The sequence below is a fragment of the Larus michahellis genome, chromosome 4 (genome assembly GCF_964199755.1).
Source record: "Larus michahellis chromosome 4, bLarMic1.1, whole genome shotgun sequence".
In the NCBI taxonomy this organism is placed as follows: domain Eukaryota; kingdom Metazoa; phylum Chordata; class Aves; order Charadriiformes; family Laridae; genus Larus; species Larus michahellis.
The window spans coordinates 91,798,882-91,814,623 of NC_133899.1; the positions used below are offsets into that span (position 1 = coordinate 91,798,882).

The following is a 15,742-nucleotide window of genomic DNA, read 5'->3' on the forward strand; positions in this document are numbered from 1 at the left end:
ACAAGTCCAGTGAGGCCTGGGCCTCCCCGCAGGATGCAACTGCAAGGCAGGCAGCTATCGGTCTACCTTTGGGCTGAGGAGCGGGAGCTGCCTGACCTGTCAAGGAGCTCAACTCGTGGCCGCCAGAGCTCCGAGGGCTCCTCAGCTCTCCGCTGCCACCAGCCTGTCAGGCAGACTGCCAAGGAGCTGGGCAGGAAGGAAACCAGGGAGGTTTCTAACAGAAAAAAACATCCCACTGGAAAATTTCTGACCCACTCTAATAATGGGCCTATTTTCAGAGTCAGTTATGATGCTGGCAGAAGGTAGGGAGACCCACTGCATTTTCTGTTTAGTTCTTGGCTTCCTATATAAATTTCTTTCTATACCAGACACGCAGCATCAACTGAAGTAATCCTTAAAAAGGATGTTCATAAATCCCTTCAAGCCTCTCCAGGGCAAATGACACTGCTTTTCCCGAGAATGATGACAATTGTTAATTGGCACTATTCAGAAGGTAACATTTTCTTTGGTAAGGTCTTTACTGCTTTAGGCAACCACATGTACTTTTGGCAGCGTCTCTAGACAAGCCTCGTTGGCAGCATAGAGTATATGCCTCGCTCGGAAAGACTGCATGAAAAAACAGCTCACTTTCCAGTTCCGATTCCAAGGCTTCGTAAACTTGGCAAGGCTGACAACATAACCTGGCCTGACTGCAGGAATAACTGATGCCTGATAGGCAGCATCCCACAAAGCGGCCTGAGCTGCCCGTGCAGACGCAGTCACTCTACAAAAGGAGACCTTCTTAGCCCAACTCCCTGACTACTAACAGTTGGCCAACCCACATACCGTTCGTTGTTCAGGGTCATTCTTGGAGGGTCAAGGTTGGGGTTCTCCATGGACTCCATCTGAGGACAGCGTAGGAAGTAGTAGAGGGTGTGGAGAGCATCAGGGGACCAGGAGATGGGTTGCTGCTGCCTGGTTTGCCGAATGGGGCTCATTCCTGGGCGGATGGTGTTCAAGCACTGCATGTGGTGCATTGCTCGTGATACCAAATCACCTGCACCAAGAGAAAGAACGCAAAAAGCATCTCTTTATTATTCATCCACAGTCCTCTTAAGTATACCTTTTGACCTAAATAAAATCTCTCGCGGCGAAGAAAAGAAATGTCTTTTGTGTGCCACGTATTCTTTTTCCTCCACAAAGGCATAAGCTGTCCTCAAGCTGCCACTTTGGAGGTTGCTGTATAGGAAATTTAACTTTCTTTCCAATAACAAGTTTTAGCTTGACAGTACAGAATGAAACTTCTCTCAGTCACCATACATTCCGAGCAACAGCTTTACAGGGATTTTTCTGTCCTGTTTTAATGCTGGTTTTCTCCTCTTTCCAGTCACGCGTACCAGTTTCTTGCCCGCCTACAAAAACTACTGGTATCTTTGTAAAACGTCCTCTGCCCAAGCTGGGAGTACAGCTTTCACACGGCAAGGTCAGTAACACCAGTACAAATACTTTCATCGCCAGCATCGCCATTTTATGTTATGAGATTGTTCCCATTTCTTTCAGCTGGGTTATAACTTTCTACCCTCCCACCCAGGCACTTGTGACAAATTAATGATGTTCCGTTCCATAGAGAAATCCCTTCTTTTAGGGGTCTGCTGCAGGTTTCTCCAGAATAACAAGACCTGACTCTCTTATTAAAAAGCCAATCTTTATCATGCCGACTGGCAGAAGCTTGCCAGAAATGTGCCCCTGAGCCTTGTAAGACGCTCAATCCAGGAGCTTTCGGGGCTGCTCTTGGTCTTTGAACTGGAGCCAACCTGCCTCTACGTCAGAGTACTGGTGGACTCGAGGCCTGGAAGGAGGCAACCTGTATTACATAGCTTCTACTCGGAAAGGATTTTAAGACTGCACATTTTTAAAAAGTTCGCAGAGCAATGACCCCAGGACAGCAGCTCTGCAGGCACATAAAGCTGGTCTTTGTGCAGTAAGCTTGCTTTGGGCACACCCTGTTTACGCTCCTTTTATTGTGGTGCATTGCAAACTCTCAAGAGCTTTGCAGTAAAGATTTCAGCCACTACATCTTTGAGTAGTGGGACTGCTATACCCGTGAGCTGAACGATTACTATAGGTTAGTACACGTGGCTAGGATCTATTTTTTCCTTGGGAGAATCTTCTGTTGCTTTATTTTTTTACAGTCCCCTAAAACTCTCACAGGAAACGCTACTCCATTGTGTCCTACAGTTACAATACTGGGAAAGGACGGAACTGAAATGGTCGTGCCATCACAAAGCTGGTTCCTGAGAAGGCGACCCGAACTTCGGCGTGCCACATGTGAATTAGTCGCACCTCCCTTTGAAATTCTTAGGAGTTATTATTTATTCATTTATATCTAACAGGTCAGGGAGAAACCCCGACAAAGCTACTCTATGTCCAAACACAACAGTATTATTAATAATTCAGATCGATAGAGGATTAAAAACCTCGGTTTGCAATGCAACGCTGTGCCACTTGTTTGGTCGTTCATAGTATGTTCAATTTAGGGACCCACTTCAGAATGGAAAAACCTTCTAACATCTCTGCCTTGCCACTTCAGTAGCTCCCGACTCTCCAGGATCCAAATGTTTTACGAGAGCGTCACGAATCCTCCAGCGTTGGTACTAACATAGAAGCCTGCGCAGTTATAGCAGAAAGGCATCTGGAATTCAAATTTTCAGCTCAGAATAACGTTCCTTCTCCTTTGCACACTCACCCTCTTTATTTTTCTGGCAATGTGCAGCAACGTTTTTAAAAAAAAAAAAAAAAAGTAGGCAACTGTATCAGGAGATCTATTCACTAGATGTAATGACCAACTTGGCCAAAGCAGGGAAGGGGGAAGAGAGAGAGAGGGAGCCGTATTCAATCTTAGGCCCATGCTACAAATGCTCTCTTGTGTTCCAGGATAAATAGAGGTGTGTTAAAGGAATTTGAAAACCTCAAATTAAGGCAGGTTGCAAAATAAATGGTGAAACCCGCGAACTCCTTGCCGGCCCTGACATTCATTAGCATTCGGATGGTGGAGACTACGAGAGTGATGCCAGCAGAAATGTTGCAAGGGAAAAGTAGTCCGGGAAAACACAAATCATGTTTGTTTACTTTAAAGGGGCTTTTGAGTAGTCTAGGAATGGAACATTTCATTTGGTTAGCATTAAAAAAGAAGGTTTTGAACAAGTTTTTGTTACCAAAGTGCTCTCAGATTTTTTTTTCCTCCGTTTTTTGTTTTTTAAGTAACCAAAAAGCTTTTCCTTGACTATCCTGCGCCCTTGACATTTCCACCGCACACACACTAACAAAGAGAACCCTCTTCGCCATCTGAGGAAGGTGCCACTGCTCTGTTCCACAAATGTAGGAGAAAACCTCCAGAGGCATCCAGGCAAAAGCATCTATCTTCTGCTGGCACTAACACCACTAACTACCAAAAGGCTCGAGAAAAGCCACATCTAATACATCTCCAAGGTGAATTCAATATAAAGTAGTCTAATGAAACAACCCCAATTTCATAAACAGCACCACGAGACAATTAAATCTTACACAACGTTAGCCAAAAGCCGCTCACACTGTCAACAATGGCAACGCTCCCACTGACCTCAAGAGCGGAGGGACTGGCTCTCCTGCTTCCCTGAAAGAAACCCACGGTCGCTCACATCCAAAACTTACTCAGTTCGGAGATGCTTCCAACGCAAGTTGCCAACAGAGATTGCTCTAAGGTTCGGAGTTCCAGCTGGGCGTAAGCATCGGCCCGTCCATCGCTGCACACGGAGCCGTCGTTGTAGGGGCTGAAGTAGGCGGGCAGGGAGAGCACACCTGGGGACGAGAGCAAGGAACAGACCTCTTACACACGAAGTCACTGGAGCCGAAAAGCAAGTCTCTACTGATAGGAGCGACAGCGAATTTGAACACCTTTGCACCTTTCTCCGGGGATTTGAGGTCTTTTGAACAGTTCAAGTAAAATCAAACAGCGCTGTAAATACCATTGGAATGGTTGAAACGGTGAAACTAGGCTCCAGGGGGTAAGGCTGGATGTTTCCACAGCCTTTAAAAACTAGAAACAAATTGCAGTTGAGATAAAACTACATGAAAAGCTTTAGTGAAGTCTCTAATATTGTTTATACAACAGCGCAGCTGTGCACAGACAGCTTGGTTTGGAACAGCTGTATGCAGATTGCTCGCTATAAAGGCCTGATGTTTAGAGGTGTGGGAGATAACCTCGAGTCCATCTAAGGCAAACGGGAGCTGCAAATCTTTGCAACCCTGAAAACAAAACCACGGGCTCTGCCAGGTCTTTGAACCTGCACGCACAGACGTTGGTTTCTACATGTGCGAACTTTAGGATACGCCAAACTACGCCCACACGTCCTAAGGTTGGCAATATTTTCATCTCCATAAATCACCCCTCTGCAAGAGAGAGAGATTAGAAAGATAATTACATCGCGCACACGCATTTACCACACACACACACTCCTTCCATTTTATCTTCTCGCGCACAGGAGCATTAACGGGCAGTAACTGAGCAGAACGACGGATTTGCGAGCAGTGTCGGGGAGTTGTTGTTGGGACCCCATCCTACTTTCTGCATATCCTGACAACTCATTTGCATTGTTGGCAAATTAGACACCATTTGGGTGAATTTGATGGGAATGGCCGCGAAGACCAGGGATGCTACAAAAAACTCGACATACCGTTTCACATTAAGGTGCAGGCAGTCCCTAAAAGGGGCATTCACCGTGTCCCACCCCCCGTCATCCTTTTCACCCGTTATCTTTGGTTGAGCATGGCAGATCTGCAGCCACGATGCAAGTCAGTGCAACACAGAGATCCAAAAATATATAGCCCCCCCTGCTTTCTCCCAGAAATCCATTAGTTGAATAGAATCACAGAATCGCCTGGCTTGGAAGGGACCTTTCAGATTGTTGAGTCCAACCATCAACCCAACACTGCCAACTCCACCACTAAACCATGTCCCTCAGCACCACGTCTACCCGGCTTTTAAATATCTCCAGGGATGGCGACTCCACCACTTCCCTGGGCAGCCTGTTTCAATGCTTGACAACCCTTTCAGTGAAGAAATCTTTCCTAATATCCATCCTAAACCTCCCCTGGTGCAACTTGAGGCCACTTCCTCTTGTCCTATCACTTCTTACTTGGGAGAAGAGACCAAGCCCCACCTCGCTACAGCCTCCTTTCAGGTAGAGAATAGTTTGTCTTCAAATTAGCGAAGTGAATTTTGTCACCCTTTGGCCACGCGATTGCTCCGTGCGGCACAGAGGGAAGGGTGGGAACGCGAGGTGGGGAGCGTGGATACATGCCTGAGGCTGGGCTGGGAGAGCGGACCTGAGGAAACGTAGTGTAGGAGGACTCTGAAAAGCCTTTTGCAGTCCACTCAGCCAGGGTTCCCGCACCCCTGTTGCTACCATATTTTTAATTATGGATAATTCCAGAAGCATCCCCCGGCCCAAATTTTCCATGATTTCCCACGAGGACGCTTACAGCCACGACTGCCCGTGCTCTTACCCTGCTGCATCCTGTATTTTTGATTTTTCAACTTTGATCCATGCACGGCCAGACCAGTATCTTTCAGCTTAGACCCACGTTTCCTTCCCACCCTCACCTTCTGACCCCGGTTCAGCCTCAGATGTGGAGATACTTTACTCCTATTGCGGCGACCTCCTGTCACGTAGGTGCCGCGTATTCTTGTCAAACAAAACCCCGCCGGCTGAAGGGCAGCGCATTGTGCAAGAGCTTTGTTTCTTTGTCTTGAGGTTTTCTTTTGAAATTTTATGCCGAATTGATCTCTCCTACCCTTTTCACATCCGCTTTGCATCCTGCTTGGTGGTAACGCCAAGGGCTGCATCAAAAACTTCCTGGATATTTTTGAGAATAAGGGAATGATTTATGCCGTTGTGCTTCTTCACTGTACATCACTGTTAGTTAATGGAGAAAACTCTGCCAATGCCCTCCGTAACCTGAATAATTAGGAAGTGGAGGCTTTAAGAGCTAACAGAAGCGATGCATGCAAACGAGGAGAGCTTGCTTTAAATACACTGTACAGAGCCTAAGCCACTTCCTTTTCCATGTTAAAGCTATGAAAGGATGTTTTAAGACATATGGATTGAATTTATGGCAGAGGGAGAATGAAAATAGACTGATTTGTCACGAGTTTCAAATAGGGGCATATAATTCTACAGAGGCGAAAACAGAAACTGGCAGTTACATTACGAAGCCAGGCAGAGGTGGGGGCAGGGCGAAAGGGGGACATTTCCTCTGCCAGCCAGTTTCAGTTGGTTCTGTTTTCTAACAAGGCATTAAAAATAAAGATTTGTAGCATGATTTAAGTCGACTCACAAATGAGACAACGTTTCCTCAGTTTTTCAGTTAACTCTTCGCCAGGTGCTGCGGGTAAGAGGAAACTGGGATGATTTATTTACTTTTGGAAAAATTACTCATACCAGATAGTTGTGGGCGAGATTTATGTTCTCATCTGCCTTGGTACAGCTGAGGAATATCCCCGATGTAGGAGAGAGAAATAAGGAAGTTTCCGAGACTCTGGCCACGCGCCAAAGCCCGATGATGCCACTGGGGATTTTCCCTGGGCTGGCAGCGGGGTATGACTCAGGCCCTCATTACCTACATGTGCGATTTCACAAAGGCTCCCCACGTCTGGCAGGTCTCGATTAGGTATGAACAGGCCTGGGAATGAGAGAACACCCTTCTCGACGCTGCTTTTGAGACAGACAGAGAGCAGCAGCCAAGCGGGCAGCAAAGTAGAACGTACCCGACAGTTACTGCGCCTTGCAGCACGCTAATCGGGATTTCCTCTTCCATACGGGGAGGAAGAGTTGGAAAAGCATCATCTTTGCTCTTCAGATCAGAAACTCGGGCGGAAGGACATCTGCAGTCAAGCTCTGCCCACTGATACTATAATTAGGAACAGGACTTAATACCAATTAAAAGCACATTGTTTGATAACAGAGACAACTGCATTGTGATGACTACTTGTGCCCCAAATGGTGGTACCTGCTCTCCTCCCACCCAAATCGAGAAGCCTGCAGTCAAAATGTGTTAGAATGGTATAAACCATAAGGGCAATGTCTGTTTCTATCTGGCACTCACATTTCTCTATTTTTATATTTGTGGCAACGCTGGTTTTAATCATGGCTAGCTAAATAAGCAAAACTGCAACTGAAGTAAATCAATTCATGTCAAAACACTCTCTCTGTTTGAAATCAACGTTAAAACTGCCGATTTATTTCCTGACGTTCAAGAACGTGTTTTCCCCACAAAACAACAATGTGAAACAGCACGTAATTACCGTGCAGGAACGAACCATTCCAGCATGCACACCGCTCTTCTTACAGTATTTTCTCTGATGTGGTCTACGCTGTGTTTCCTACACATCCCTGGCTGTATCCTGGCGTTCTGGTCCCCCCCCCCTTTTTTTTTTTTTAATTAACCAGGATTTTAAGTACAGGATCCAAGCCCAGGTGAAGTTAGTGAGAGCCTATTAATTTGAGCGCGGCTTGGATCAAACCTCACGAGCAGGAGGAGTGAAGAAGTCGCCTCTCTAGAATGGCGTGAGGCAACACCCTGCAGCAGCCCAATTGAAAGCACGTTTGTAGCGCTGCCATTAAGGCACGGCTGGGTAACAATTTGTTTCTGAGATTTCCACAGCCTTTGAAATAGCAGCTGGAAATAAAGGCATATTTATTCTACCTCAGTTAATATATGAAACCTGTTTGTGGGCACTGGCTGCCAACGATCTTAAAAGGCAGTCACGACTGGGTGAAATTCCAGTTAAGCAGTTCCTTAAACTCAAATTATTCTGGTTACCTGAAGATTTTGAAATTGTTGTCTGTAATTTGATGCTTTTGAACACCGACTGAAAAGGTTTCCACAACCTGAGCTAGGTCCAGGGAAAAGTCTGTTCACACTCTTGGACATCTTTCTGCTGTGAGAGGTGCAGCCGCTCTGCTGAGAGCTTTGGCTACATCGCGACCGCTCCCAGGGGCAGCAGGGCTCTGCAGGGCCCCGCGTGGTTCCCTCCAGCTGCACAATCAGTCAGGTCCTCAAGCAAGGCAAGTTCTGTAAGGAATCCTAATGTCCCGTGATAATTCAGAGGCCGGTATCAAGTTCTGCTCTTTTAGTATCGTGACACAAGCAAATGCAGGCCTTCAGCTGAATTCTTTTTAAAGACTTGAATGTTTTAAAATCTTATTTCAAGTATTTTTTAAAGTAACCATGTTATCATGGAATGGCTTCGGTTGAAAGGGACCTTAAAGCCCATCCAGTGCCACCCCCTGCCCTGGGCAGAGACACCTCCCACCAGCCCAGGTTGCTCCAAGCCCCGTCCAACCTGGCCTTGAACCCCTCCAGGGATGGGGCAGCCACAGCTTCTCTGGGCAACCTGGGCCAGGGGCTCACCCCCCTCACAGCAAAGAATTTCTTCCTCAGATCTCATCTAAATCTCCCCTCTTCCAGTTTAAAACCGTTCCCCCTCATCCTATCACTACATGCCCTTGTAAAAAGTCCCTCTCCAGCTTTCCTTCTTCACACGTTATGCTCTTTGCAGGTTTCATTCATGAAAAAGGACTAGCCACCATTTTTACGTCGCTGTAATGATTTTCTCTGTGCTTTCTCTAATCTAAATCCTTCACGTTGGGAGACAACTTCCTAGTGATTAACTCATCAGCCATTTGACGACTTTCCAACACTTGCATGGTGTCTGGAGGTTACGATGGGGCCACTGACACATGGCAAAGGGCCAAGCGGACTTGTCTGGAAAGCACTCGAATTCTGCTGTCTGGGATTCCTCATGAAAATTGTGCAGGATACTAACTCCCTTATTTCAGAAACGCTCTGCCTGTATTAATGACAGGTTAGGCAAAGAATCAGGAATATAATTAGGACAGGGGCACACACTATAAGCTACTGACACAGCAAAAATGTCTTTTTTTTTTTTTTTTGATAAACCTAGTAAAATCTATGAGACAATACAATGTGTATTGATTTCTCCCTTTGGCCAGAATAAAAAACAGGTTTCCTAGGCAAGGATTCTCTCTGTGCGTTCTGTTTGCACAGCACCTAAACCAGTGGCAACCGTTACTGAACACTACCATAATACAAATTAGAATGACAGGAAACAAGTATCTATTTGGCCAAACCAACCAGAAACAAAAGCCCTCTGAAAAGTCAGGATCATCTTTATATGTTAGAAATTGTTTCCAAAAGCCCCTAGTACCGCAAAAAGCCACATATGTGAAATCACAACTGCTGTGAATACGCTCCAGAAATGTAGAGTAAGAAAAAATGGTCTCGGTCTCCAGCATCGGTGTACTTTTGCAAGGTTTGGTTTGTGATAAATTCCATAAGAGACCTTCTGGGAGGTGAGAACAAGAGCTGATGCCACTGCACCGAGCTGTGATTTGGAAGGCCAACATTTGGACGGCAGATAGCGATGACCTGACTCCGCTGAAGTGAAGAGCCAAATCCCACTGATGTCAACGGACCCGGTAAAAACCTCGTCCAATTGCAACTGCAGTTCCCACATCGGAATTTGGCCAGGACATCAGGATGGCTGTCACCTTGCACAAAGTCCTGTAATTCTTCATGGCAAGGAGCATTCAAGGTTTTCCTTGATCTTTGTTTCCCATTCTACCGAGCAACACAATGCCCTCCAGTTCCCTCTTGCCAATGAATTCAGAGGACAGGACACCACCGAGAATTACTGCCAGTTCCTGAAGCTCTGTTTTCTTCTTGCCGAACTACCACCGCTAGAAAAAAGCTCAACTCTCCGTTATTTATGAAATGAGACAGAATCATTCTGACAGAATATAAACAAAGGCTCCCCACTCCCCCAAAAAACCAAGCAACCAAAGTCTTCCTGATATAACCGACTCAAATCTAAACACATCAGGCTCTATAATCAACTACAGTCATGCTACGGATTGTGAGAAAGACTTGTGATCAGGAGACAATGCACATAATTGCTAACATATAGGAAAATAACGTGGCTTCTGCTATAAAGCGGGCAGGCATCTCTTTCAGTTTGTCTCTGTCAGCAGTAAGAAAAATCAAACGCAGTTGCTTGTATCTGCGTCCACATTAAACAGTAATACTGTAATTGAAAGCAGGAGGAAAAGCAGAAGAGGGAGGAGCTTCAAGAAGAGAGAGATCTTTAAATCTTCTGCAAGTGCTCAACTGAACCTCTCCATTGAGCTGCTGTCCTAATCGGAGACTTCTGGACAGATCTGTCGGATTCACCAGGCCCTCCGTGGGCTCCCCGGTCTCGGTCTAACTGCTCACAGAGACAACGTCACCTTCAAATGAACAAAATGCATTTCACCTGGACTTCAGGAATGTTATCAGAGATGTGGTGTCTTCAAGCATGCAGTCTGGTCCTTCACGTAGCTCAGTGTCAACAGGCACCGTTTGACTGAAGTATGAAAATACCCTAAAACAGAGTTTTAAAGCACTTTCAAAATCCACTACCCTTTTTCGGGGTCACTGCAGCACCTTGTGGTCCAAAAGCCATGAAAGCAGCGGAGTTCTTCTATAAGAATTATTATATTTGAATCCAACTATGATATACAGGATTGCAAATGACTATAAACGTAGGAGAAAGGCCTTGGTTTAGTACCAAGTCAGTATTTATTGAGTCATTAATCCACTTCCATATCCCTGTGGTCTTCTGGACAACCGCTAACCTGGCTTGGCCCCAAGTGCTTAATTGAACATAAGCTCAAGGGAACATATCCTTGGCTTATATTTTAATGACTGCCAAAACCTAGCAAATTTTATCTTTAGCAGCAGCAGCAGCAGCAAGATAAAAGGCATCGGTGCTTTTATGAGATGGTGATCGTCCTTGTTTCCATTTCTTAGATGGAGAAAGAGACAAAAGAAGCATCTCTGCTCAGAACCAGCTCTTTGCAAAGTCCACATCTCCCAGTTCAGAATCCCGGTGCCATTGGACCTTACCTGTATGAAACTGGCCAACACAGAGCCCTTGTTCTCACAACCTGGATCCAGAGATTTGAAATGTATGGCATGACTGCGGGGCTGTAGTCTAGGTTTGCAGAACCATGCTACCTTTTATACGTCAGAGTAGAAGACCTCTGAGAATACGATCTGTAAATATAAACCGTAAATGCTTCCTAGTACCGTGACTACAACTGCTTTCGAAAAGGAGCGTGTGTGCCAGCACGTGAATGAGGACATCCCTAAAACTAGGCTGATCCATTACAATTTTGCACGCGTGGTTTTCCAGGCATCGGATCTTCAACGCAAGGTCTGAGAGCAGGCGAAGACCCGCACCAGACTCTAACGTTACACTGAGAGATGAAACGGTCTGTGTTTCTAGGACTCTTATTGTCTGGATCCAGTAAGGCGCATTAAAGAGAAAACCCCATATTGGGCTATAAATATCAATGAAAAAACAGAGAGAAAGTTTTAGGAGGCATGGTATAAACAGTTTATGAACACTGTGAAAGAAATACAAAACCAGAATCCTGTGCCAAAAAATGACTGTGGTCCAACAGGCAGAAGACTTGGCATTAACTAGTTGTGTAAACCCTGACCAGTTGACTCAGCGTCCCAGTTCACTTACCTGGAAAACGGGGACGTTGTTTCATTCCTGCAAAGGATGGTATGACAGAAGCAGTGTTCTTGCTTCATGTCTCATTCTCTTCTTACTCCTTCATGCTACCCAACATTTCAGCAGTGTCCCCATTTCCCCTATGTGTCAATAGCACATTTTTCGTCCCTTTACAACAGTCCATCTTCCATTTACGTAGCCCTTTTTACCTTCACCAATCCCAAAGCTCTCCAAGACACAGCTACTTCCCAGATGAAAGGACACAATATTGTCACAATGTAGAATTCCACCTCAATGAAGCTTATGATACAAGAAAAGAAGTTTTACACAACTGAGAGGCTTAAGAACTGCAAAATGGGTTTAAGCCTAATAGAGATTCTGATGTGGATAGAATATAGCAAAAATACCATGAGAAACGATAAAGAAGAAACAATATATGTACACACAAGAAACAATATACGAAAGCTAAGAAACGAACCTTATTAAAAAAAAAAGAGAGAGAGATGACAGGTAAACAACGGCAACTCCAGAAACACCAAGTCCTTTAGTGGCATTACTGTGGGGATTAGAAAGCTTAGGGAGAAGAGGTTTATATCGCTTTCTCCATTCCCTTGGAATTCTTTAGAAGTCTCCAATTAAGGTGGTTTTACAGTAAAAATAGCTTCATTTGGAGTAACCAGTTGGACTGCAGCAACTGCAGGCACCAGCTAGAGCCCTCGTACCCTCTACAATACCCTCTTCTAATCCTTTCCTTATTGTTCACTGTCCTTCCTGAAATATGGTCTTTGAATCATGCCCAGTTCTCCAGATGTGGTCTGAGTAAGCTCTTTGTACATGCCATAATGACCTCTCTTTACTTGCGTTCAATTCTTCTATTTATACATCCCATGATCTGTACGCTTGCCAAACACAAAGAGAGGAGAGTAAATTTATACCCTCTGTCACTCCCAGTTCCTTTTCTTAGGGAACATCTAGATGGAGAATCTGAGCAGGACATTACTCCAGAATAATCTCATGCAATCCCCTCTCAGCTATTCCAGAGTCATCTTTGGAAAGAGCTTACTCTACATGACCCCTGCCCATCAACTTCTTTATACAAGGGAGCCCTTGGTCTGATAAAATCTACGCTGGTTAGACTCTCCCAGCTGCAGTTAACATGTCATTAAAGTAAAATTTTAGAAAGCGTGGTCACTTAGTAATAACCATCAACACTGGAGTTACATCAGTTAATGACCTAAAACATTAGAGAATCATAAGAGCTATGGTTATTTTAAAGAGCCATGAGGAAATAGGAACTCAACAGTAACCCAACTGCTGCACCCAAAGGACTGGTCTTTTTTAGAGGACTCAAGATTGTCTCTATTAGCTGTCGGCAACACCAGCCCTCTGATGCACAGCTGCGCCGTTGCGGTTTTGTCAGGGTAAAATACGCATCTGTCACTTAATATAAAATTGCAATTTTGTCTAAGAGAAACACAGCCCGGCCTGGGGACCATAAAGTCTGACCTCGAGAGGGCAATGCCTGGAGCCTCGCGGGGCTGAGCCCGTGCAGACCACGCCTGCAGACGCACATCGTTCAGGTCCTGAGTCACCGGCCAGACGACACACAGTATATTGTAGATTTGATACCTAGAGTTTAATCTCCAATGTTGTTATCAGTGTAGCTAAAGTAAATTGCTCACGCCAACATTTGTGTTGCATGAGTAGTTCATGAGTCACAAGCTCTGTCATTCTTACCCCAAAACTGCCCGGAGCCCAATATTCGCTTTAGGGAGCGCAAGTTTTTGGGACAGGGATAAACACAAACTTCCACCATACAGATAACGACGTTTCTGTTTGACATGTGCCCTTAGACAGGGTTTACTCTCTACGAGTATTTTGACAGCGCTAAAGACTAGGAACAATTCTATCTCAGAACAGAAGCTATTCCTCTTTTAATTTTTCTTTCCTCAAACAAACACTTGAAGTATTTGGCAGTTTCCCACCCACCCCCCCCCCCCATAATACAACAAATCACTCTCTTACGAATGACAGCATTTTGCAACTTTCTGTTTCCTCACATCAAAGCATCCCGGAGAGCTTTTCAACAATCAGCAATTTGTTTAAAGACTCAGAAGCGGAGCTGAGGAATTCCACTTACTCACCAACTGCTGAATTTCGCCCTCGATCTTTGCAACACCGTAGCCTGTTTCTCACATTATGTGTGGTTCCAAAGGACCATCCCATACCATCTGAATTCATGCTTGGATTTTTTTCCATGTTGTATGCCTCTTGCTCTGGCTTCTAGCTCCTTTTTTACTCTCTATTTTCACATCTGCATTCTTCTTCCTTATCCCCCCCATCATCATCATCCTTGTGCTCTTTCCAGGATTCAGCCTTTCAAGGCTCAACACGAGTCACAAACAAAAGCAGATACAATATCTATTTTGAATGTACCCTCTAGGGGTAGCAACTCCGTAAGAATTTGGCAATATTTGTAAAACTAGCAGAAAAAAACACCCCCAACAACTCCACTACAAGGCTCTGGCCCGTCTCTCTCATCGCATAAATGCCAAAGGCATTTCAAAGTCTAAGTCTCTTGGTTGCAGCCATTTATAGTTTGTATAAAAAGCATAACTTGTACACTTCCATTAGAGCCCTAAATATAACTGCCCTAAGCAAGTATTCACTTCTCAAACAGTACCCCTTTGAATTTTGTTTTCAAAAGAATGCCGCTGCCGCTATATTATTTATAGACATTTACATTAAGATCTAAATACTTAGTCAGGAAACCACTCAGATTAACGGATCCCCAGCATTGTTTTAGAAGTCTAAATAGCTCGGAAGAAAAAACAGGTCGCCCATATTTTTATTCTAGAACGGCATCTTTTTTGCATAAGCATAAAAGGCAGCAATGTTTATAGTGTTCAGACTGCATGGGCACGGTTCTTTGAAGAATCTGGAAACACTTCCACGGGTTTCACATTTTTAACACGGATGAAAGTTAGAATCTCAATTTCGTATTTTTTTTTAAACAGGGAAAATACAATTTGCTATCTTTATTACACCTGCGTGCCTTATCTGTAATGGATTCAACCATTCAACCCAACTGATTTTGCCAGCGTGCTATCTTCTTAAAGCTTTCTTCCACGCGAGAGTCAATTACAGCATTTCAGGGCACGCAATTATTTTCTTGACACTTGGAACATAGCTATTTGTAGAGGTGACCTCCTTCAGGTGAGACGCTTAAAAAAAGGCAAAAATTACCTTACAGCAGAACTAAAAAGGAAAGTACTTTTTGAAGCGGGACAGGTTCTTGTTACTTTACAAAACTGTAAACACAGGGACGCTGGCAGTGTCCCCAGAAGGAATAACACCGCGGAGCTCAGAGCGGGAACACACACGTGCCAGAAGAGCTCCAAATACAGAAGTGCTTCTTCTCACAGACAATAAGCAAAAATAACGTCGTGATTTTGTGCCCACAAATCTCTACCAGAGAGAGAACCAAAATCATTTCCTTTAAATGCTACGGAACCCTCGCTGCTAACCGCAAAATAAAGTGGCGTTTCTTGCACTTCAGCCAGAAGAGCAGCTCAGCCCCGTCCCCATCACTGCCGGCAAACTCTGCGGGACCCGAGGGGTAGGACACAAACTGGGGGGGTGCCCACCTGCTTATCCACCAGACTGTGTCCCGCTCTTCTAAATCCCTTTCAAAATCAAGAGGGCAGTTATCTTTCGAGGGATCTTGAATTATACTGCGCTAAAATAACTTGCCCATGGTCACAGTCAGGGGCTAGTCAAACAGCAGGACTACGGCAACCCATTTCCTAGAGAAGATGACCCGAGGAAGGACAAACAAAAAAGCAGGCATAAAAATATAAAATATATATGCATAAAATATAAAATAAAATACATATGCATCTCTCACACTGGTGGCGAAGATTAAGATTACAGGGAACCTTCCTGCATTTCTTCGGAAAACAATGGAAAACTGGCTCTCAGAAGAAGATCCTTCCATTGACCAAAAAATAACATAGCTGGAAAAACTTTTTATTTTTTTTAATAAATGATCATAGTATTACCTCTGTCTATTAAACTTCCATATTCATAGAATCATAGAACCATTTAGGTTGGAAAAGACCCTTGGGATCATCGAGTCCAACC

General features: G+C 44.7%; 1 protein-coding gene across 2 annotated transcripts in view; it reads right to left on the reverse strand.

The window, feature by feature from the left end:
* The window catches only part of ABTB2 (ankyrin repeat and BTB domain containing 2), a 153,524-nt gene that overhangs the window by 49,500 nt on the left and 88,282 nt on the right, over positions 1-15,742 (reverse strand). For both annotated transcript variants that reach the window (XM_074586392.1, XM_074586390.1), the window contains 2 exons: positions 3,670-3,816; positions 826-1,036 (listed from right to left, as the gene is read on the reverse strand). In XM_074586392.1, the coding sequence (XP_074442493.1) occupies positions 826-1,036; positions 3,670-3,816 (358 nt within the window). The remainder of the gene's footprint in view (positions 1-825; positions 1,037-3,669; positions 3,817-15,742) is intronic.